The 25,076-nt window shown below is 36.0% G+C and overlaps 1 protein-coding gene across 1 annotated transcript in view; it reads left to right on the top strand.

Annotated features, from left to right (window-relative positions):
- The window catches only part of AGL (amylo-alpha-1, 6-glucosidase, 4-alpha-glucanotransferase), a gene marked incomplete at its 5' end in the record, with an annotated part of 33,242 nt that overhangs the window by 5,996 nt on the left and 2,170 nt on the right, over positions 1-25,076 (top strand). Inside the window, 26 exons of the mRNA XM_008936322.1 lie at positions 2,739-2,920; positions 3,159-3,270; positions 3,560-3,680; positions 3,863-3,965; positions 4,063-4,160; positions 4,712-4,851; positions 6,994-7,181; positions 8,692-8,815; positions 9,403-9,566; positions 10,104-10,205; positions 10,461-10,613; positions 10,691-10,841; positions 11,689-11,813; positions 11,909-12,021; positions 12,149-12,283; positions 12,805-12,935; positions 13,482-13,618; positions 15,294-15,427; positions 16,552-16,727; positions 18,472-18,574; positions 19,827-20,052; positions 20,547-20,658; positions 20,997-21,132; positions 23,036-23,148; positions 23,782-23,993; positions 24,566-24,663. Of these exons, the coding sequence (XP_008934570.1) occupies positions 2,739-2,920; positions 3,159-3,270; positions 3,560-3,680; positions 3,863-3,965; positions 4,063-4,160; positions 4,712-4,851; positions 6,994-7,181; positions 8,692-8,815; positions 9,403-9,566; positions 10,104-10,205; positions 10,461-10,613; positions 10,691-10,841; positions 11,689-11,813; positions 11,909-12,021; positions 12,149-12,283; positions 12,805-12,935; positions 13,482-13,618; positions 15,294-15,427; positions 16,552-16,727; positions 18,472-18,574; positions 19,827-20,052; positions 20,547-20,658; positions 20,997-21,132; positions 23,036-23,148; positions 23,782-23,993; positions 24,566-24,663 (3,589 nt within the window). The remainder of the gene's footprint in view (positions 1-2,738; positions 2,921-3,158; positions 3,271-3,559; positions 3,681-3,862; positions 3,966-4,062; positions 4,161-4,711; positions 4,852-6,993; positions 7,182-8,691; positions 8,816-9,402; positions 9,567-10,103; positions 10,206-10,460; positions 10,614-10,690; positions 10,842-11,688; positions 11,814-11,908; positions 12,022-12,148; positions 12,284-12,804; positions 12,936-13,481; positions 13,619-15,293; positions 15,428-16,551; positions 16,728-18,471; positions 18,575-19,826; positions 20,053-20,546; positions 20,659-20,996; positions 21,133-23,035; positions 23,149-23,781; positions 23,994-24,565; positions 24,664-25,076) is intronic.

Below are 25,076 nucleotides of genomic sequence, written 5' to 3'. Positions count from 1 at the left end.
GGCCGAGGTGTTTGATTTTTACACTGGGGTGGAGAACAGGCTGCTCGCACGTTAGAGAGGGGTGGGAATCAGTTCTGGACTCTGTTAGGCTCTAATGAAAGCCAGCATCTATGGCCTGACTTTAAAGTAGATGCATGTGCTTATGTTAAATATAGGTGCACCTTTGGCACGTTAGCAGGAGTATCGTAGATAAATTTGCAGACTCTGTCTGGTAAATGGGTAGATGTGCCCTTTGGAGGCTGCTGCTTCCTTCAGGGTGTTCAAAGACTGGGATAAAAAACACCATGCTGACTGGCATTTGCTTTTCTCCAGGAGACAGAAAAAGAAGAGTTGCTTTTTTCCTTCTCTGAGCTTTCAGTGGCTGTAATAAATCATATAAAGTAATAAAAATAAACAAATAAATTACATCATCTTCATCTTTCAGAAGAGGCTACTATTGTCTTATTGCAGTTTAATGCTTGAGTATATCCTATGTGCAAACACTTGACTAATGACATCAAGCACCACCTTTTCTCAGCTTTAAAAAGAGGAGGAGAAAAAAAAGAAAAGTCTTGGGCAGTGCGCATCACTACTAAATGTTAAGTTTGTGTTTCATGTATAGAACAATATATTAGTCCTTCGAAAAATATTAAATTACTTTTCTTAAATAAGAGTCTAATGAGTTTTAGGAATTATTTTCTGTAGTGCCTTGTCTTAATATTTCCAGATTTTTACACTCATGTGCATTTTCTCCCTAGCTGTACAAAATGTGATCGCAAGTGATATTTTGGGCAAACTTTTTTCTGCGGAATTAATTTTCTTCTGGTGTTCATGTTGTGAAACATTGGAGCATACCTTCTGATCAGAAAGTATTGTCCTATTCTGTACCAGAATTAGTGGAAGGCTTGTTCACTTTTCTGTGCTTGGTTGTTATTTTTTTTTGTTTGTTTTGGTTTGGTTTTGGGGTTTTTTTTGTGGATTTTTGTTTGTTTGAGTTTTTTGGTATGCTAACACTTGAGATTTAAATGATGTCAGATTGTAATTTTAGAACTAGTTGTATTTAGTCATAAACATCCTTTACAGGAAATGGTGGTTCTTGCTAGAGGAACAAAGCAAGCTAGTTTTGCTTTTCAGAGAAAAGTGGGTTTTTTTTCAGAAGTAGTATATTTATTTGGGGAAAAAGGGGGATGAGGATCTGGTTGGGCTAGAGCAGCTTTGAGCTGCCTGAGCTTTTTGCCTTATGTAACTTGAAAGCAAGTATGATGGTTTTATTTGTAGGTGGTATTTACACCACAGAAATCTTAATTTCTACAAATGGTTTGACCTTACAAACATGGAATTTTGTCATGTTCATAACAGACTTGAGAAATAATGTAAGAGAGTGTTCAGAAGAGCTGTGTATGCAGTCGACTGAGAGAGTACACTTTTTTTTCTTTCCCTTTTCACATTTTTGTTTGCACTTCTTTGAACTAAGGAATTTTGGGGGTTAAATGTTACTTGTTCTGCTACAATTCTAGACATGTTAATGGGTGCTTCTTCATGTTTCCAATACATGTCTGTATTAGAATATTACATGTTTTCCAATTTGTTTTATATTTTCCCTTGTGTGAAGTACTACTGCTGTGTTTTTCTGCTTTTCTGAAAAAGTGGATTAATGAGACATGTTCTATGAGAAATTTAAAAAAAAAAAATTACCTTTTAATTAAATTTAAAAAAAAAAATTAAAAAAACCTGAGTAAAACAAACCATTTCTTTGTGGTTTTGCATTCTGTACTTTTTTTTACGTTTAGTTTTTCAATTGCAGAGATTAATTCAAAAGAACATATGAAAATTACTTTCAACTAAACTGTGTTTGTGACAGTTGCAAAAATTGAAAGAAATTACTTCTTGAGGATTTTTTCTTCCTTGTCATGCTTCCAATATCAAAATTCTCTCTGCTCTATGTGTATTTATTCATAATGCTTCACGTACACTGCTGTCTGTATTACAATATTGCACATCTTTTATTGAGGGCTTCTTATCTTCTCTGTTTCTTAACTCTTAGTTCAGCATATCTTCTGGTGCTTATTGATGATCCAGGGGAAGTTCAGAACATGGTCACAGTAGAGTGCAGTGTTTGATCTGAACGAGGGTTCTGTTTGTACCATTGTGCTCATCTTCTGGGTAAAGGCTTGGTACTGTTGCTTCCCACCACTCTGCTTCTTACTGTGCACACAACTGTGTCCAGCTAATCCTTTCCTAAAAGCCCATTTAACTTCACTTTTCAGTAATGATTTTTTAGGTAGTATGTGTAACTCCTGCTCTCTGGCTCTGTGTGTGTATCAAGAATATTAAAAAAGAAATTACTTAGGCCATCTTAAATCTTGGTTTGAGATGTATGTGTGGCTTTCAACACACAAAGAGCATTTCATGTCCATTGTTTGATGTATTTCCTGTAACAAAAATATTTTTTCCAGTATTTTAGAATTGGCAGTATTATTGCATATTGTAACAAAAAGTTACAATATGAAACAAAAAGTTTCTCTGCAGTCTCTGCAACTGTATTTGTTGCAAAACAAATGGGTATCATCAGTAATGCACACCTCTGCATAAGACATTTTTTATTGGCATAGAAAACTTAACTTGAAATGTGAACTAATTATACATACCTTAGTACCTCCTTGATGTTGAGGCATTTGTACAAAACAACTAAGTGTTCAGCTTGTGTATTTACTTTTTTTTTTTTCCTTCCAACCCTCCTTCCCCCTTTCTTGAATAAGCTACTAACAGTGAATGGCTCAGGATGCATCCAGAATGTGGCTATAACCTTGTAAATTCTCCTCACCTGAAGCCAGCCTGGATCTTGGATAGAGCTCTGTGGCACTTGACCTGTATGGTGGCTGATGGAAAGTGTATTGCTAAAGGGGTCCCTCCTTTGATTGAAAATGATCATCACTTGAATGTAAGTTAATAAGACCTAAATGCAAGCTAATGGACACTATAAATAGCTGAATAAACCTTTAATATTGCTGAGGTTGTAGAAATGCTTAAATGGTATGTGCCTTGCAGATACATTTAATGAAGTAGCCCTTTACTCCCCATTTTTTTTTTTTCTGAACAAGAAGTCATACAGGTACTTAGTTTTTCTTAGTAATATTAATGGTCAGTGTTATCAGCTAACATATTTTTTATTTTTTCAGTGTATCCGTAAAATAATTTGGGAAGACATATATCCAAAAATTAAACTTTGGGAATTTTTTCAAGTGGATGTTAACAAAGCTGTGCAACAATTTAAAACCCTTCTAACTCAAGGTAAAAAGTATATTGCTGAAGCATGTGGATTATATATTTATAGTACAGGAGACTTACAGGTAAACTTAACAGTAAGGTGGAAAACAAAATAATTCTATTTATTCCATTTAGTTGTGTGATAAATCCACCATGCATGCAAGGATGCTCAGAGGACTAGTGAAGACCTTGAATCCCTTTAAAGCCTTTGTCTACCCATATCTTGCTTATGCTAGAATTAGAAAAGTTGTATGGCTTTTAAATGTGATTCCTATTTTTACTTTATGAATACCCTTTTCTGTCTTATTCTTAGGCAAAGTGAGCACTAAATCTGATCCAAATCAACATCTTCAAATAATTCAGGATCCTGATTATAGACGACTTGGTTGTACTGTAGATATGAATATAGCATTGGCAACATTCATACCACACAGGTATCGTAATATTGATTGCAAGTTAAAATCAGTAGTAAAGTTAAAATTGCAAAACCAAGTCAGTGAAATGATTTTCAGTGATGGGGGGAACTTGATTTTTCATTCCTTTTATTTATATTTACTACATGTTTTAAAAATAAATTATTCTGTTCATTCTCTGCTTTTAATGTCCTCCTGGTAAGCAACGGACCAGCTGCAATAGAAGAATGTTGTAACTGGTTTCGCAAGAGGATTGAGGAACTGAATGCTGAACAGTACAGACAAACTCACCACCATCAAGAGCAGGTCCTGTAATTACTGTGTTTTGATGCTGAATTGTTTTAAATATTAAATTTTAAATAAATGCAAACATTTCAATAATGTATACTTTAATTACTTCTAGGCTGTCAATTGTCTTGTGGGGACTGTCGTTTATGAACGAATGGCCAATAATGGTCCTAAGTTGGGTCCTATCAGTAGAAAACATCCATTAGTTACCAGGTATTCTTGTTTGGTTTGGTTTGTTTCGAAGCTATTAGAGTCCATCCAGTGAGAGGGAGTTCAAAGTTCATGAAAAGCATACATTTATGTGTACAAGTGTATGTTTCCTTTCCCATTGTCTGGCTTTTTTAAGTAACAGTGATAACTGTAAACAAGTCTGACCAGAGAACATGAATCAATAACCAGAGCACATTGAAGCCTTACATAGTGTAAATTGCTCCTGTGGGTGGAACTAGGAAAGCTTATACCTTTCAAGTTTCATATACTTGATGCCACTCATGTATCTGAAGAACTAAGGCTCTAATCTTTCATTACCAGCTAAGACCTAGCTAGTGGCAACACCTGTCTTTTCTCTTTTGCAGCATGCTCTGAAGAAGAAAACTCCCTTTCATTTATGGTGTAGCACCTGTTTTTTATTTTTTTGCATCTGTTTTATCTACCAGCCAGTTCATAGCACATATTTTGATTTCTGACAACAAATTTTAGCTTAGGTTACTTTATGTGGGTATTTTGTTTGGTGGGTTGTTTTTAATTGCCTCCCTATTCCATAGGTATTTTACTTATCCATTCAAAGAGCTGACTGTGGAAGAAGAGGAAACTATGATACATCAGCCAGATAAAGCTTGTTATTTCATGGCTCATAATGGCTGGGTTATGGGAGATGATCCTCTTAGAAACTTTGCAGAACCAGGTTTGTAAAAGAACTTTGAATCCTCTTATAAACCTTTGGATTCCTATGTATTCCTGTGAAGTGGCAGAGCAGAAGATGCTCGGTTTATGGCACTTGTGTTTCCTGTTCAGCATACAGATCAACTGTAAGAATTGGGATACAAGGTACGGTTTTGCAGGGAAATTACCAGCCTTCTGCCAATGAACTGGGGAAATCCTGCTGCCTCACTCTTGCTATTGTCTTTGTTGTTTACTTTGTACTTTGTTCCAGTGCTACTGCTTGTTGGCATTTCCATAAGACAGTGAGAGTGTGGCAGAAAACTAACACAGTAAAGAGGTAGACAGTATTTACTGCCTTAGTGACCAAAAACTGGATCCTTGAGAGGTTCAGTGAGTGACAGGCAGTCGAGAGCTGACAGTTAATCCAAATTAAGTATGCACAATTCTTGTGAAGTTAAAATAGGGTATGTAACCACCACGCACTCTAAGTCCTTTGGGGATGGCACTGGTACCTAATAAAAGCAAGGCTGACAACTCTTGTTTTCAGAGTAGTCATTCACTTTGTAAACTGAATCAAACAAAGGCCGGTTTAATTCTATTTAAAAACATCTATCTTAAGAACTTGTTGAATCTGCTTGAGAAGCTAATCTGGTTGATGCTCCAGAGTACTCTGGAGTTAGCAAGTGCCTCATTTCTGCAAAATATTCTATAGCCCTTTCATTATTTTTTATTTACTTCTATTTTTGCTCCTTTTCAAGGATGAAGATAAATGTTTCAAGAGTGTTTTTGTTCAGTTGCCTTTCAGCTAATTGCCCTTTCTTCTGGGCAGAATGTTGTTTTTTCTTCAGTCATGACTTTAGTTAGAATACCTAACTTCGATTAGTGATGCGGTTTGGTGTTTTTTTTCCCCTCTTGTTTTGTCTGCAGCTTTTCAAGTGCTTTATGTTTGTGTTATACCTTTGTTTTATGCCACACATTGTATGTTTCTGGAAGTAGTGGTGACTTAGGATCCATACTCTTTAGTTACTAGCTGCATACTTTTGCTATGTGTCTTTCGTTGTGAAGGCCGAATCACTTCAGTATGTATAATGTGAACCTTAGGAAATTAATTTGGCTGAAAAATAATCTCCTTGCTGGATTACTTTTCAGATGAACAAGTTTCCTGTTCTAGTTGAAGATTCAACCATTGAAATTAACTGGTGATGCATGAGTATAGCTGGTCTAGGAGTAGCAGAAAGCAATGGAGTAGCTGTGTCTTGCCCATCCTGGGTGGTGCTGACCTTGCTCATGCTTTGATCAGGTTTAGATAAGATGAATATAAATCATTGTTCAGAAGTCTGATGGCACAAAGGCTTCTTTTATGTGGGATCATACTATTGCCAGTTCCATGGTTGTTACATGTTGCAAATACTTGATATTTTGGTGGATGAGTTTGGTTTTTAAGTTACATTACTGCCATTGTTAATTATATGATATAGGACAGAAGTCACTTTTTTAGATATGACTGATTACTTAAGTCTGTCACAGTTAAATCTCAGTCAGAATATTCTGTGTAGTAAGTATATAATAGGTGAATTCCAATTTAAATATTTTTTTTTAATTGATTACCTCAAAAAGGGGGAAAAATATAGTGTATGAGACCTAACTAGATGGAGGATGTATATTTTCATACACACATAAATTATTTAGGGACTTGGTCCATTAAGATGACCTACCTACCTAAGCACTTTGGCAGTTTTCCCTGCATCATCACAGCCTGCTGGAAACAGAAGATAAAATTTTAAATTGTGGCCTTGTCAGTTTATTTATGGTAACACAGTGAAATGGTCTTCTGAATTTGGCCAATATAAACAACTAAGCTACTCATTTTGTTCATTTGTTTGCTGATTTTTTTCATATGCTTGTTTTACAGTTAAAATTTCTTTAAATTCTGTAGTATAAATACTATTTAAATCTGTGTAACTTGTATAGAGATACTGAAATAATTACATAGTCCCTTGGAGCAGTCTGAAATTATACGTGAGTGTAGGTGTATATATTTTGAGTTGATACGATTATTGGCAGAATTTTTACTCTTCAGCAGTTGAAAATGAAATACCACATCTCCATTTTGGTGCACATTCTATGCTGTATACTGAATATAGTGAATTCATTTTTGTTACAGGCTCAAATGTTTACTTGAGAAGAGAGCTCATTTGTTGGGGAGACAGTGTGAAGCTACGGTATGGTAATAAACCTGAAGACTGCCCATACCTCTGGGCACATATGAAAAAATACACCGAAATCACTGCTAAATATTTCCATGGTGTTCGTCTTGATAACTGTCACTCGACACCTATTCATGTAGCCGAGGTACGCAACACTCAGCGCGATTGTTGCACAGCAGCTTCTGTCTGTGGAATAAGTCCTGCACTGTTGCTACAAAATCTGCGGGATCTGCGGGGCAGAGTTCAGTCGTGAATAAACCTTCCTCGTAGCATAAGCAAGGTTTCTCAGCTGGTGGTGTTTAGATATGGTTTCCAATACTTTAACCAGTTAGTGGAGTGGTGTAGCTGTTGTATCTTTTGATTCTACTCCAGCTGACATACTGCAGGTGTGGATGGGCCTGGCTAAATTTTCCCTCACACCGCTACGGGTTTAGTGCAGTCGCTGCCAGTACCCAGCATGGCAGTTTTAGCTGGGGTCATTGCCAAGACTGGTTTGCAAGTCTTGGTGGGGTTTTGCTATATGTATTTTGCTATCACTGAATTAAACAGGAAGTAGTTTACTTCCATGAGTTTAAAAGCTGGTAAAGAACGCCTGCAAAATGTTGAGACTGGCAGGCTTATTGCTAAGATTAGTGCTTACTACTTATCATTACATCCCAAAATTGTACTTACATAGTAATTTACCTTTAAATAGAATTGAGTGTTACTGTTTGTTAGTGCGTTGTCTTAGCTGGGTTACAGAGCTTATGTGAATCTATGAAGAGCTCTCTAACCCAAGGTGATGTGCCCACAGAAAAGTTGTAAGTGGCTCCTAAATACAGCCATTTAGAAACTTCTACCATTCCTTCATTTATTACTATTTTTGAAATGGTAACTTCAAAGGCTAATACTGAAATCATCCTCAGATGAATTGCCATAACATGTTTCTGTTTTATCCAACCTTTGTTCTTGCACTTTGAGTTAAGATCTTGTTTAAAAACTAAGCTGCTATTAGCTTAAAGCCTTTGGAGAATTTCTTAGTGTTACTCAGGCCATAAATAATCTCTCTAAAACGCAAACGTGGTTTTATGAATCCTGCTTTTTACTGATATTTTTTACTGAACTGTATATTGTACATAGCTGACAATGGATGTCTTGCATTAAAAATGTATTATGATCTATAGGAGATGCTAGCAACAGCCAGATCAGTCAGACCTAATCTTTATGTGATAGCTGAACTCTTCACGGGCAGTGAGTACATTGACAATGTTTTTGTCAACCGCCTGGGAATTACCAGCCTGATTAGAGGTATAATAAGAAGTTGAAAATTATTTAGGATTGTTGTGTATGGTTTGGAGTTTTTAATGTGAAACTAACATTGTTGTGCCTTTTTTTTTTTCATTTCTTACATATTCATGTTCTTTGCTTATGCAATTACCTTTTCTTCTTCATGTTCTGTTTAACTTATCCTGTGTTTTATGCTAATTCTTGGTTTTGCTTATGTTTGTGTGTCGTCTTCTGTGTAACAACTTTTTTGTTCCTTAATTTTGGCTTTCTGTTTATCTTTGCTGCATGGCATTTTCCTATTGTCCAATCCCTGCCTAGCTTTGAAACTTGTCCTTTTTTGTATCTACCTTTCCCCTTTCTGTGGCTTTTTTTGGCTGTGCTTTTTGCAGTACATGCTGGACACAGCTAGAAAATTGCGAGCCGATTTGTATGTAGTGGCTGAACTGTTCACAGGAAATGAGGAGCTGGACAATATCTTTGTGAATAGGCTGGGCATTACCTCCTTAATAAGAGGTAGGCTTGCTGTATGTGTGGTCCCTTTCCAACAAGAGATTATAGATGACATGCTTTTTCCAAGGAAAAGGTTCCTGCTGGATTATGCACTTTGAATTTCACACTCCATATAATCAGAAGTACAGGTTTTGTGTTGTGACATTTTTGATACTTGGAAGAAAATACTGTACTATCTCTAAAATAAGAGAAGACATCCTGCAATGGTTTACAGAAGGTTAAATATTTAATTCTTGCCCTAGCAGCAAAAGAAGTTGTAGCACAGTTCTGCTATGCAAGTGCTGCGTCATGTCTGAGTTCTGTTGCGTGAGTTTCTTAAAGCTTGTGAGAAGCAGTTTGAGACCTCTGCTTTTTTCTCCTGTTTTCCCCCCCCCCCTTAGCTTTCTCTACCTTAATACATTACAGTAAATGGAATACTCCAAGGTTGTATATCCACACTGGAGAATATAGTTACATGTAACATTTTAATTATTTTTTTTTTATGATTGAACTCACCCAAATAACTGTAAAATGCTGCATTAACATCTTTGTGCATGCTGTACTCCATGGTAGTTATTCTTATGCAAACACTTACCTATTTTGTTCTTTAGAGGCAATGACTGCTTATAATAGCCATGAGGAGGGAAGGTTAGTTTATCGTTTTGGAGGAGAACCTGTTGGCTCTTTTGTTCAGCCACGTTTGAGGCCTTTGATGCCAGCTATTGCTCATGCACTCTTCATGGATATTACACATGATAATGAATGTCCAATTCAGGTAGGTGCCTAAACTGAAAACCAAAGTTTACATTTGATGTCTTCTGAATTGATATTTCTGAACTGTGGAAGGGCTTGGTGCAATCTGGATATTTTTCCTGAGCAATATTTATAGCAAGAATGTGTTTCAGATCTTTAAGTTTTCAAGCAGAGAGTAAAATTTTAAACAGCTTCCTCTGATTTTCAAGGTTTTGTCTTTCAGGGAAAAGTATCTAAAGCTACTTAATGGGTGGTTTTGAGTCTTTCATTCCAGCTGCTACGAATGGTTCTGACTCTGCTTGTTCAGCTTGCCTCCTAAGCTCCTGTTGTACACAAGAGAATGAGAGTGAGCCGTAGAAATTGAAGAAGCAGCTTTTGAGTGTTTCTCTTAAGTTGCTTTTGTTAGTGCATTTGTAATAATTTGTTTCAATAATTCTGTTGTGATTTGGTGTGATTAGCAACTCCTCTGTTACGCTGAGTGTAACTTGTGTATGCTGGAGTGGGAGGGATGAATTATGTCTCTGTTGCACTGTTTACCGACTTATTTTTTTTCACACAGCACCGATCTGCGTATGATGCTCTCCCTAGTGCAATGATTGTTTCCATGGCATGCTGTGCTACAGGAAGCACCAAAGGCTATGATGAACTAGTACCACACCAGGTATGTGTCTACTGTTTAACTCTTAAGTTAATTGTAAAAATGTAAACTTTATTCCTTGATTAGGGGATGTATTTTAACGTTGTTTATTTGAAATTCCAAGCAGTTTAGTATCTTTACTTCAGATTGTCAACTTTCATATGAAATTTGAGCTGATTATATAGTTGAGAGCTCCAGCTGTGTGGGGGTTGTCGTTTTGTTTTGTTTTGTTTTTTCTCAGAGTAGTTAATATTTGCTTATATCTTAATTTCTTCACAGATTTCTGTAGTATCTGAAGAGAGGTTTTATGCAAAATGGAATCCAGCAGCACAACTGAGTTCTGGTGAAGTGAATTTCCAGACAGGAATTCTAGCAGGAAGGCTGGCCATAAACAGGCTGCATCAGGAGCTGGGGGCTAAAGGCTTTAATCAGGCAAGAAGTGAGGGTAGTGCTGCCAGTCCATGTTTTATGTTCGGAGTGAGCACAGTTGCAATGTATGTCTCTTCTAGGTGTATGTAGATCAAGTTGATGAAGACATAGTGGCAGTGACAAGACATTGCCCTAACACACACCAGTCTGTTGTGGCTGTAAGTCGAACTGCCTTCAGGGATCCTAAAACCTCCTTCTACAGTAACGAAGTACCTGAAATGTGTATCCCAGGTAATAAATTCTTTTTCAAACAATAGCAGGTGTACAAAAAATCCAAGCTATTCTAAATACGTACTTTTTAACTTCAAGCACATGAAATCAATAGCAGAATTTTCAATACAGAACACTGCTTTTATATGTACTAACATGCATGCACCAAAAGTGGTTAAAGAAATGATAACAGACAACTTGTTTAGGGCTTTCAAAAGCATTCATATTGAGTATACTTCCTGCTATAAGCTCCCTGTGAGGGTGTGGTTTTGTTTACAATCTCGTTTGTGAGCTGGTAAAAATACTTAACATGAAGATGATAAATTGTACTGAATTAGGAGGGGATTACTATTTAAGTGTTACACTGGCAGAAAGCGCTAAAATCTCATTGTGTTTGTTGATGTCTGCTAGTCAGCATTTTTATTGACAGTTGTTGTAGTTTTAAAATACATCTTAGTGAGAAATTTTGTACTGTATAAGTTAATATAAAGCTATTATGTATGCTACTACTTTGAAGATAAATTATGTATCGCTGCAGTTTGGAAACCAATTGAATGCAGTCTTCTAAAGATAAGGAAACTAACACCTGGTAATCAGTAAAAGACAGGCGATAATTCATTAATGGTTGGCTAATGTTATGGTTAATTTATTATAAAATTCAGCCAATAAATGCATAACGAATGTTTATAGGATATTTGAAGTACTTCCCCATATGTTTTGTCACATTTGTTTTCTCTTTAGCTGTACAGCAGGGACTTGTATTTTGAATATTTAGGGGTTTAGTTTTAGGTTTTGTTTCATGTTTTCAAAATAATCACTTTTGGTTTAAAGTATCATAACAGCTACAATATGACTTAACTCCTTTTAGGAAAAATAGAAGAAGTAGTACTTGAGGCTAGGACTGTTGAGAGAAGTGCTAGACCTTATGAAAAAGATAAACGTTTTATAAATGGATTGCCTAATTTCACAATGGAACTCAGAGAGCACATCCAGGTAATTCGCCTCCTTTGCCATGTTCTGATGGAATATTTTGTCATTTGTGATATTTTATATTAAATTTCTGCTGTAAATGTGCTTTCTTTTCTAAGGTTAAAGACAGTAAAATTATAAAGCAAGCTGGAACTGCCATAAAAGGGCCAAATGAATTTGTTCAAGAAATAGAATTTGAAAAATTAACACCAGGAAGTGTAATAGTATTCAGGTACGTTACTGTAATTCCCAAATGTCTGTGTTAGTTCAAACAGAACAATAGGATTGTTTGGTTTGAAACTCGAGAATAGTTAACTTTAAGTGCTATATTTCTACAAGTTATGCATTCATGTTCACAGAGTTAGTCTCGACCCAAAGGCACAAGAGGCTGTTGGTGTCCTCCGCAATCACTTGATCCAGTTCAGTCCTCATTTTAAATCTGGAAGTCTTCCTGATGATCATTCAGCACCTATATTAAAAACGTTATTTTCATCGTGAGTATTCTTTTAAGTTTCTGAAGTAGAACCGAGAGAGCTACAGTGGGAGCCAAGAGCAGTGTGTAGACTATAAGTGAGGATTATTATTTTTTGTTGTTGATACTACAGATGTATTTGGATTGTCAGAGTGCAATAAAAACTCTGAGATACTCTTTTTAAATGTACAATATGGAGCAGAGATAATATTTTCAAACTTCCCAGGCTGTTTCGTGCACGTTGTGTGTAATTGGTGCTTAAAGTGGACTTAACTAACATGGAGTGCATCTCAGTGTTGGGGTGTGATTGTTTAGGGTATGTACTTGTTTCAGTATTTATTTAGAAACACAGTAATATCTGAGCAGAACATCCAAAATATGAGGCTCTTAATTGCCAAGATTAAATGGTCAGAGATTTTTATGTACTTGATTATTTTATTTGAAGTTTGAAACTACAATTGTTTGTGAAATTCTTTCTCTGTTTCCCTGCTAATGTTGCTTTTGGGTTTGGAATTTTTCTATTTTCTCCACTGTTTTTTTCAGTATTGCATCTAAACTAACTTTGGCTGACCTAAATCAAGTACTGTATAGATGTGAGGCAGAAGAACAAGAAGATGGTGGAGGTTGTTACAATATTCCAAACTGGTCACCACTGAAGTATGCAGGCCTCCAAGGTATATGGTTTCAGCATTCTTTTTTTCTGTCAAGAAGAGTAAAATAATGCTGCTCAATCTAGATCATAGTGCTACTGTTTGGATAAAAATTAGTTAGTCTCTTGTGCTTGACCATGCTACTAATGAGTATTGCACCCAGGGAGTCACATAGTAAGCCAAAAGCACTCCTTCTTGGTACTCAGGGCTGCAACGCTAAGTTTCAATATGTGTTTTAACACTGATGCCCTTGCTTTTGAAACAAAAAGATGCATACCTCCAGTGAAAAGTCACATTAATTAAACCCTGGACATTACTAGATTACTGGAGAGTGTCCATCACTTACCAATTGTGTGAATACCATCATGCCAATGATTCCATAATGATCTTCATAATTGGCTAGGATGTATGCTGAGGAAGCTACAACTGAGTTGTATCCCAGCTCAAGAGATCAGGTAATACAGCTAAAGCCAGTTAAAGATCTATTGCTGTGTACCTTTTCCTCCTGAATTGTAATTTCTGTTTATGATAATGGTGTATCTTAATACAGAGTTGGGTTTGTATCTTCAGGGTTAATGTCAGTGATGGCAGAAATAAGACCAAAGAATGATTTGGGTCATCCATTTTGTGATAATTTAAGATCTGGAGACTGGATGATTGATTATGTCAGTAATCGTCTGATTTCACGTGCAGGAGCCTGTGCAGAAGTGAGTGAAAATAATTCTTTGACTTTGGGGTTTAACATTACTAGTTTGTTTCCTTTTCAGTTACTGGTATATTTTTAAATTCAGTCTGTCTGTAACATGTTACTTCTCTAGGCAATTTCTTCTAGGAGATTAAAACAGTTCATATGGGGTTTTCCTTCCCCCCACCTCTTTTCAATGCTCTTCAAGAGCAGACTGGCAAAGGGAGGTGAAAAATATGAAGGGCATGGGGGGAGGAGCAAGTGTGTTAGCTTTTACAAAAAGGCCTGTGGAGGTCCTTCCCTGTTTACTACTTTTGCTCAAATAAAAAGGAAGTAACAAGATTTTTTTTAAGTTAGTCCTTTCAGAAGAGGGCCTAAATACTACTAGTAAGGCATATATTATTGTAATACAGTTATAGTAAGACTGCAAAGTGAAGCACTGAGAAGATAGAAATTACCGAGATTCAACATACCTGTATGGCTGCACTACAATATAGTCCTTTTCTTTCTTTGTACAGTAATTGCTTCATTAATTTCACAAAATGAAGACCTGGTTTAGATAACTTACTTAATGACTATAATAATAAAGGCTTATTTAAATTCCTGAAGTCAAGTGTAGTGATACAAAGCAGAAGAATGGATAAAAGCAGCCTAGTGTTGTACTGAAGTGAATGCTGAACCTGACTTCAGAGACAGAGCTCTTATAGAAATGAAGTTACTCTGATACTTGCCAGATTTACTGCTCTTCAGAGACTTACTTGGTTTTTCTGTGTGTGTTTTTTTTTTTTTTGAGCTGTTAATTTGTAGCATTTCATTCTGTTTTGAAGAAAATATAGAGTACCTATAGCTATACTGAAGTCACATGAAACTAAACTTTTTAATTTCACTGTTTGCATAAATTGCTTTCCCTTCATAATTTCCCAGTTCAAATTATAGTGTCATCATGTAATGTGTAGACATGTACTTTGTTCATCTGCAAGGTTTAAATCTTTAGTGACTTTCTAGTAGGTTGTCGTCATGTTCTTTAACAGTACTAGAAGGAGAGACAAGAAATACCTCCGAAATATCAAACATTCTGTAGTGACACACGGAAGGTGAAGCTCCAGAATCCTGAGTCTCAGACACAGATCTGCAGTCACTTGCAGTAGTGGCCATACATTATTCAGTCTTTTGATAATTTTTCCGGCCCTGGTCTCAAGCTTCATCTCTTCACTTGTGTCTTTCTAAGCAGTGAGGAACTTCCTTCCCACACTTGAGTCATAGTGAAGCCTTTTGACGTGCAGCTTTCTTTTGCTACTCAGCTCTAGTAACTTGTTTGTGATTTTTTTTTTCCCCCCTACAAGAGCAGCAAAGTATAATCTCTTTCTATAGTTGATATTCTTGCCCATTTATTATAGTACAGATACAGTACTGATTTTTCTCTGCTACTTTTCTTAGAGTTAATCTCTTTAGCTGAAATTTTGCAGCAGGAAGGTACAGCAATTCTACCACAAATACCTAGCATGGACAATTCCTTAGATATAAATGGCTGCATGCTGGTGGTGTTATTAATAACAGCAGATAACCTGATCTTTGTGGTGGTCAGGCATAACTTGCGTGTAATAAATGTATAAAACCTGTGACAAATGCTTTTAGTTACAAGTACTGTTTTTTGAACCCTAGTGTTATCAAGTCCTAATTATATGGTATTTTAATAGGTTGGAAAATGGTTGAAGGCCATGTTTGTCTACCTGAAGAGAATTCCACGTTACCTCATCCCGTGTTATTTTGATGCCATATTAGTGGGTGCATACACCACAGTTTTGGATGTGGGATGGAATCAGATGTCTAGGTATGCTTGGTGTATCAGAGTTGTAGAGGTATCTGTATCTGTTTGCACCTTTTATCTGCTGGAAAATGTAATTAGAATATTTTCATACTTGTCCAGTGTAAAAGGATAAAATTGGTAGTGAATGTCAAATTCAACTTTTAATGGTGATGTTTTAGAAGGCTGAGAGTTGAGATGTCTATCCAGGGTTTGAACTTAAAACTGGAATTGGTATTATGCAGTAGGAAGAGGAAACCTTAAGTGAGCATTTCTTTGCCAGGCTTCAGAAACTTTCTTCTGTAATTTTACTACAACTGCAATTATTAAAGTTCAGGGGGAAATAAGAAAATACCAGGTTGTACTTGATGCTCATGCTTTGTTCAATCCTTCTTCTCTCTAACGCAGCTAAATATTCTTCATTATCTGAGCACTTTCTGTAGTTCTTGAAATAACTGTTTAATCCTCAGTGTCTGCTTCTCCTTTTTTTCTTGTGAAGGGAAGGGAGATGGATTTAATGGAGGCTTTATACTAGCTACAAACATTCTGAAAAATCAGTATTGTTTTGTAAGAAGAGAGATGTTTAAAATGGGAATAGAATTCAGTATGGCTGTGAAATCATGTGTAAAGTATATTTGAGGAAAGGTTGGAGATGAAATAGGAATGCAGATTGCATTAGTTTAGACAATGTGTTGATTTACTGATTTAGAATTTTTTCATATATGAGTATATTTAAAAACGTGGCAATCTTTAAAAACACTGACTAGGGTTTGACAGAAACTTACAGTCATTGTAAAATGTCTTTTACCGTATTTTTGAGGTCGTAGGTATGTATGTAGGCATCAAGTAAGAAAACAAATTTTTTTTTTTTTTTTATCCTTTTTCCTAGAAGTATTTGACATAAACACTCCCCATTGGCATTAATCAATAAAAATTTAAGGCTGTGTACCCATTTTGAGGAAAAAAGTGACTTACAAATTTTACGTTATGTACAAAATTAGTTAATGCAAACTACTAATATTAACCCATTAGTTTATAATATTTATAATGCATAGTACTTAAAATAGTTGCCTGTAATGAAAAAGGGTACATTTTAAAGAATAATATTGCTGAATGCAAAGTTATTTTAATTTAATTATGTTGAATTTCAGCTTTGTGAAGAATGGATCAACGTTTGTGAAACACCTTTCCTTGGGTTCAGTCCAGATGTGTGGGATAGGAAAATATTCTTGTCTGCCAGATCTGTCTCCTTCCTTACATGATGTTCCCCATAGGCTGAATGAGATTACAAATAAGAAAGAACAGTGTTGTGTTTCCTTGGCGGCTGGTAAGTGAGGACAAGTATTCTGAAATAGCTAAACTGTTTTTAGTAACTATACTAAAATGTCACCGTTGAGCTTGGTATCTGCAAGTCCAGCAATCATTTATTATATGTAGGTAGCAGTTTTTCTCACTTTTCCTCTCTGTTTTTAAGATAAAGATTTGACTGTATTAAAAAAAAGTGAGTTTTGTCTGGCACTAATTCTTGGGGACAACCCTTTTGTTCATGGTATTGGGTGGTGGAAGGGGGAGCTTATAAACACTTTATTTACAGGCATGTTTAGCTATATCCACCTTTATCACATATGGAGAGCCACAAGTGTGTTGTTTCTTTTCATAAGACTTGCTTGAGATAGATATGGAGATATATAGATATAGGTATATATATATATATACACTCAGCATAATACATTTTACTTTATTTTCCTTTAATATGAATTTAAAAACTGGATTGTAATGGAGTACAGGGGTGAATTTATTTACAAGTTCTCAGAAAAACAAAGAACCATTAGCACACCAGAAGAATACTTGATCTGAAACAGTCTCCAGGAGGAAAGAGAATAAAAGCAGTCAGCAAAGAGTGTTTATACCTCTGAATGTTCTGCCAGCATCTGGCAGTCTTTGAGCTGGGCACTTGCCTATGTCAAATATATTATCTTCTGTCCTGAGTGGCTTAGAATGAATTTATTTTTGTTCTGAGTTGGCTCACTCCTTTTCTGAAACCATAGAAACTTTTAACATTCACAGTTTCTATGGCATCTCTCTCACTGGGGTGTTTCTTTTTTTCTTCTTTTTGCTGTCTGTCTTTCTCTTGTGGAATTTCATTGCTTTTAGGTTCTGGTGACATTCCATTTGCCTGCTTTAGTGTTACCTAGCAGCACAGAGGCACAATGGTCTCTTAAATTGATCATAAAGATTAATTACACTAAATGGTTTGCTTTGAAATATTTACTTCACATACTCACTTGTAGTTGTTTCTGAGTTTTTTAACTTGTACATGGATTGTCATTCTCAAGTGTTGATGCCATATACTATAAAATTGCTGAAGTGTGAAGGCTGTATTTGACTATTAGCAAATAAGTTGGAAAGTGGTAAAAGTAAAAATGGTCTATCAAGCAATCACAACAGTTTCCTGCTTTGAATCTTTACCATATGGAATTTTTTTGTTGGATAGATGAGAAAGTTAATAAATGGAAGACAAGACAAGGATGGACCTTACTGTTCTAATTATTACACTTTATCAGTCAGAATCATTCTTCAGGTAGTATAATGTTTGCAGTAAGATGTAGTTCTAGAAACTTCTGGAAAAGAGAAGCAACATTCATTTTATAGTGGCTGAGAAAAATTTTGGACAGAGGAGATTCATACCTCTCCAGTCTTACCCCTTGATGCTCCTGAGATGATGCAGCTCTCATACATAAACTCTTGCTAACAGAGTGGTACAAATCTTGCCACAGTTCTGTCTTTTGTTCTTTAGTTTTCTTTCTGCTGCTTTTAATTAGAGGGTGGCACTTGGTTAAGTTACAAAGTGAATTAATAAAAATCAAGGACTTGGTTCTGAAGATTGTTTACTTTAAACAGCTTAATCCAGCAAAAAAAATTCTAAATGTGAATATACTTTTATCTCTGGTTATTTTATGTGTGCTTATTCATGTTATTTATTTGTGTGCTTATTTATGTTGTTTTACATGTGTACTTGGAGATTTCTGCCATATCAATAAGTGAGATGAACTATACATTTTTCTTTTTAGGCTTACCTCACTTTTCTTCTGGAATTTTTCGCTCCTGGGGCAGGGACACCTTCATTGCACTGAGAGGTCTCATGTTAGTTACCGGCCGCTATCTAGAAGCAAGGTAAGACTGACAACTACTTAGTTCTTTCAGGGATTGAAGGTAGTTGGGGAAAAGTTACGTTCCCAAAACTTGAGATGACACACAAGCTATAAGAAACAGCTGATGTGTAAAACTTTAATGGCACTAGATGGCTTTTGGAGTTCTCCAAGTGGAATTAAAAACACTACTTAAGTTATTCCCTTTGCCTTTCTTAGCACTGATACTGTTCTATATAGATAAGGTAGTTCTAACCCCTGTAATTCTACTTCTTGTCCTTAAAGTGATTGTGTTTCACGTGTTTCAAATAATTTTCAAATTCAAATAATTTCAAAATTATTTATTGGGACATATGAAGTAACAAGAGAAGACTATTTTAATCAGGAAGGTATGACTGCGTGTCTATTGTTGTTTGGTTTTGGGGTTTTTTTTGTAACTGCTAGTATTTCTCTATTTATATTAGAAATCAGCTAATTGTGGATTGTTACAATCTGATACCTGTTTGAAAACGTTTAACCTGACAAATGAACCAGATATAAGCCAGATCTATTGCTTTGGTATTTCCATTAATCTTATAATTTGGGTGGAGCTTGCCACATGATACAAACAAAAGTTAGTTGTTTTAAATTACCATGTATTTATGCTGTTGTACATTTGGCCAACTATTGCCTTTCTCATGCAGCAAGATCTGCAGTCTACTGGCATGTTTATATTCCCTTTTAAAGTTAGTTGGAATCCCTGTTTTCTGCAAGGTATGCGCAACATTCTGAAATGAAACTTCTCATAACCTCAGTTGCTGTCACCTCTCTGTATTTTAATAGGAAATTCCCATCTACTCCTGCCCTCCGTCCCTATTCCACCCCACCCATCAGAACGGACAGCAGGGTAATCATAAACTGTGTCAATAAAAACCTTACCTGTGACCTCAGTGGGATTTGCATTTAGGCTCTATATCACTACCTGTGAAGAAGCAAACCTGCTTTTCCATATTAGCAGATGATGTACGTTGTGTACAAACTGATTTAAATGTGTTCATGTTGGGGAATTTATAGGGAATAGGTAACTTAATAGTGTAAAAACTTCACACTAAATGAAGTAATTTGTTGCTTACAAGAGCAACCTTTTGGCATCTGTCTTTAAGATCCTGTTTGTCTCCTTGACTTACCTTGCTGTTTAGGTAAACTTGTATGATTTGTACATAATACTTGGTCCAATAATGGCCTTGAAAGTAACTTAGTCAAGACTGTGGGGTTATTTATTTTTTTTGTTGTTCTAGAAACATCATTTTAGCATTTGCTGGGACTTTAAGACATGGTCTCATTCCCAATCTGCTGGGCCAGGGAACGCACGCCAGATACAACTGTCGTGATGCTGTATGGTGGTGGCTTCAGTGTATCCAGGACTACTGTAAAATTGTTCCAAATGGATTAGACATTCTCAGGTGTCCTGTTTCTAGGATGTACCCAAGAGATGACTCTTCTCCTCAGCCTGCAGGCACTGTGGTAAAGATCACTTCTGATTTAAGTATTTAACACAACTATAATTTTTTAATGAAAGGATCTAATTTTTCTAGCTACAAGAACCTATCACTGTCTGAAATTTATGGTCAAATTTGATCATAGCACAAGAACTCAATATTTTAGGCACTTTTCACTACATGTGTGTCACTTGATTAGACAAGGGCAAGGATTTGAGAATGGAGGGAAAAAAAAAATATCGGCTCCTAAATTTTTTCTTTGCTTTTTGTCTTCAAAAAATGTTTATATTAAACATCATATACTATTGTATACTATTATATATATATACTATTATATACTGTTTATATTAAACATTATATTGCCATGGATGAAGAATGCTACTGAAAATGTTAGATATTTTTCTTCTGAAATATCAAAAAAGAGACTAAGAATTGGTACTATTTGCACAATAGATAGAGCCTTTCTACTAATTTTTCATCTTGCCTTTCACATGTCATCCAAACATGCAATCAATCTAGGATCAACCACTTTATGAAGTAATACAGGAAGCAATGCAACGACACATGGAAGGCATAAATTTCCGAGAAAGGAATGCTGGTCCACAGATAGATCAAAACATGAGAGATGAAGGTAAACTATATAGAACACTTCCTATGCTATACAAAAGACAATGATTATAGTTTGTATGTCTTTTCCTCTAGCTATTGAGTACAGTTTTGAAAAATTATGTTTAATGTATCTAAAATGATATTTCATATATGTTTAATCTTGAAAAAGTGCCTAATTGTCAGCAACTGTTTATATGTTGTGGCACAGGTTATCTTCAAGCAAAAGTTCATTTGAAGTACTGTTGCATTCAGAAGCTCACCTCACATCTCGTGTTTGTTTATTTAAGAAGTTTGGGCTAGGTGGAGCAGTTGGAATTTTTGTAAAATATAGACTTCACATGTGATATTCTTGCTTGGCAGGTTTTAATGTGACTGCAGGTGTTGACCATGAAACTGGGTTTGTGTTTGGAGGGAACCGCTTTAATTGTGGCACTTGGATGGATAAAATGGGCGAGAGCGACAGAGCTCGCAATAAAGGCATTCCAGCTACTCCAAGGTACAAAATCTAGGCTGAGGGGGCTTTCAAAAACATTTTTATAACTGAAATTCTGCAGAACTACTGTGCCTTCCATTAACACTTCTGAGAGGTGATCTCTCAAGTGTTCTAAATGCCTGCTTTCTGCTTCTGCTCACTAAAATGGTAATGGTAATTTATTTCTTTTTGTGCTCATCTAAAGAAAAAAAGTTGTGTTCTTAGCAGGTGAAGCCCTCAGCTTCTAGTGTGGTCTGTGTTCTCTGCAAAGAGTCAACTTTTGAACTCAAGCAGTAAAATGTAGTTTAGGAAAAATGGTATACTTGTAGTGTTAGCAGTACTTTGATATTTAGACTTACTACAGGAGATATCTATTGGTAATTGTTGTTTTAATACTTCTTACTTAGAATTCAAAAAATATCTCTAACATCAAACTTACAGAAGTTGAATTTAAACATTTTACATATAAGCTTTTTACTATGTGCTAGCCAGCTGCTGCAGGCATCCTTACTTGAGTTCAGTACTGAATCAGTTTCAAATGGATGGCCATCTCTGGGTGAAAACTGAAGGAAAATATTATTTTGCTTGCCAAGTCATGCATTTTAACTTAGAACAAAGAGATGTTATCTGCCCTACCGAAGCTAAATCAGTGATGATGGAGAAAAAAATTTATATCAAGCAGGTAGTAAAACTCAGTGTGAACACAATATGAAATTTCTGCATATGGTGATGATCTGAATATCACCTGTATAAAAAAAGCGACTCCAAGAAGTGCATTTAGTGCTTATTTCAATGCTTCATTTTTGACTTGAATAATCTGTTGTGGCAGAAGTATTACCTAAGTTACCAAAGTGCATGTGCGGATGAGAAGCTCCATATGGAAGACAGTTTTAACATCAGAGAGCCAGGTTGTTTGGGGCTGATCATGGTTTCATGTTCTTAATCACGGGTATAAAATGATCTTAAATCTGTGTAAATCAGATGGACAGGATAATACCGATCTAACTTAGTCTACTGTCCAGAAAAAAAGTGCTTCTTAGCCAGTTTATGGTCCAGCTCATTCCCTGACTTTTAAATGATAGAAAACCTCACCTGTTTTTTACCCTTTCCTCTGTTGTTGCTTCATCTGGTGGGATCCTACTGATGTTAATGAAAGTAAATTGACACAGTCTGCTTACGCTGATTTATCTTCTCTTGTTCTTGGCCCTTCAGGAAACTCAAAAGTACCCTGTAAAACCCAAGTGTGCCTAAAAGTGGCAGATAAGCTTCAGCGTAGATGAAGTTAAGATATGGATCTAGGGGAAAAATAGTCTAAACCATATCTACACAGTGTTGTCAGAACTGAGCTACAACACATGAAGGAAATCCAAGTTGTTGGTAGCTTTCTGAAACCCTATCTTAGCATATAGCAGCAGCCAAAAAAGCTAATAAAGAGTAATAATACTGGGTGTGATCCATAAAAGTTTTTGGAACAAGACAGAGGGCATCATTCTGCCTCTTTGGAAACCTTGCATCTGCAAGATGGACTCGTGTCTTGAGTGATATGTGTAGAGCTGGTCTCAAGAAAGATGTAATAAAGGGTGGCACCAGGAAGGGCAGCTAAAACCCAAATAGATGGAGTAGCTGCCTTGCCAGGAGAGATTGGGATGTCTGAAGAATCTTCATTTTCAGGAGAATATGGGTGAGAGAGGTATGACTGAAGTTTAGAAAATCATAACAGTAGTGATGATGACAGAGCTGCTACAAAGCACTGCAATACTGTAGAACTTAAGGATGCTCATGTAAGAGAAGTAGGGGAATACTAAGAGAATTGGGAAAAAATAAAGTGTCTAAATAAGCTACTTAGAGATTATTATTTTCAGTTACTTATTGAACTTTAATAACCTTCTTAAAGTAGTTCTTGGGCTTTTTTTAATCATTACCTTAGAGATGGCTCTGCTGTGGAAATTGTTGGGCTGTGCAAGTCAGCTGTTCGCTGGTTGATGGAGTTATCTGGGAAAAATATATTTCCGTTTCATGGAGTCACTGTAAAAAGACATGGTAAGAACAAGCACATGTCATAATTGTATTGCTGGAGTAGAAAAGTAACTAAAACAATTAAATCATGGCCATATAACATCAGGGATGATTATCAAAGTACTCAAGGTGAACTGTAGAATTGGCCTAAATGTGGGGAATGACCAGCTGGAGAAAGGTGATCTGAGGTATGCTCCTGTTGTCAGGACTTAATGAAGACAAACTTCTAAAAAGTGACACTTACCCTAAAGTTTTCACACTTGTCTTTGAAGTCTCCAGAATGGCAAGAATATGTTTACCAAGTACGATAGAAGAGCGGACATGTTACCATGCTGAAATGCCAATTATCAATTTTAGGCTTACTCAATTAAGTATTTACTACAGATCAGTATCTCATAGTTTTTGTTGCTAGCTAACTGGAAGTTAGAAAATGTTGTTTAAAAGAAAAAGTTGTGCATGTGTCGGAGTTGATCTGCAGTAAAATTCAGCTTCTAAATAATAACTTTTTGCAATGTTACTATGGCGTTTACTGTATTAAGAGTATCTTATGTAAAACTTCAATAAGCAACGCAATGGAATGAATAGATGTAAGCATACTTCTGTTGCTACCACTGTGGCTGTTTTCAGAAAACAAAGCCTGTATGTAACATCTTGCAGGAAAGGAGGAAACTATCACATATGAAGAGTGGAACAGAAAAATCCAAGGACACTTTGAAAGGCTGTTCTTTGTCTCTGAGAACCCAGCAGATCCTAATGAGAAACATCCAAGTCTCGTTCACAAACGTGGCATTTATAAGGACAGCTATGGTGCTTCGAGTCCATGGTGCGATTACCAACTCAGGCCAAATTTTACAATAGCAATGGTTGTGGTAAGTGAGGGGGAGTGGAGGGAACCTTTCGCACTTAAAATTTTCTTTATTACTGAACTAAGTTTGCACTGTGAAGTTCATCTGCATGGCATTTTATCAGGAACGTACATTTGCTTAGCATAACTTTCTAAAAGCTTTTATTTTTTGTGCTTTTAATATTGCTCCATCTTGGAGCATCTCCTAAAAATACATCCTTGACAGGAGTTAACCTAAATGAAACTGCTGTCCAGTGTATAGCTACAATAAATTTGCAGTGTTCACTGTATTCAGAATGTCTTTTAAGGTTGGGTCTGGGATGCTACTTTTCCCATCAAAGTAGCTAAAAAGTATGGAGGTTTTCTCTTGTTAAAGACAAGGTTGTAAAGAGCTTCAGTAATAATAATTTGCAAGGGTATTTAAAAAAAAAATTTGAAAAAGCATTGGATAGCTTCTGTCTTTTTGACTTGTAGGTTCCAGAAGTTGATTCAGTAATGCAAAATCTTAGGCTTTTTTTGGTCTTCCGCTCTTGTACGCACAGTCTTATGTGTATATGTGCACAGAGTTCGTTTATTACATCTTTCTTTTTTTAATAGGCTCCTGAGTTGTTCACACCTGAAAAAGCTTGGAAAGCTCTGCAAATAGCAGAGGAAAAACTGCTTGGTCCATTAGGCATGAAAACCTTAGACCCAGAGTGAGTACAGTGGAATAAGAATAAGTGTTAAATTGCAAAACGTGACAGTAGGAATTATTTGACACAAGGGTGGGGTGGGTGTGTAGTATTTTAGTTAAAATCTTCATATGTATGTGAGAAATAAGGCTGCAATAAGTAATTTTGGAACAATTATTTTGTTGTTCTAAAAGTCCATGCAATTGATTATATTTATGTAGAGAGTCATGAGGTGGTTTTGGATATTTCGATACATATATATATGATAGTGCAGAGCACTACAGCTTGAGTGAATCATAAGTTATGAATTCAAGTCATTCCAAGACTGAAACCATCTTCTTACTGGTTTAAAACATATTTGGAATTCTGTTGTCATGTAAAATACTGAACCTGGTGGAGACCTACCTAACTTAACCATCATTAAATGTCAATACCAT

This window comes from Merops nubicus, unplaced genomic scaffold, assembly GCF_000691845.1.
Source record: "Merops nubicus isolate BGI_N331 unplaced genomic scaffold, ASM69184v1 scaffold36082, whole genome shotgun sequence".
In the NCBI taxonomy this organism is placed as follows: domain Eukaryota; kingdom Metazoa; phylum Chordata; class Aves; order Coraciiformes; family Meropidae; genus Merops; species Merops nubicus.
This window is presented reverse-complemented; position numbering and strand designations above follow the sequence as displayed.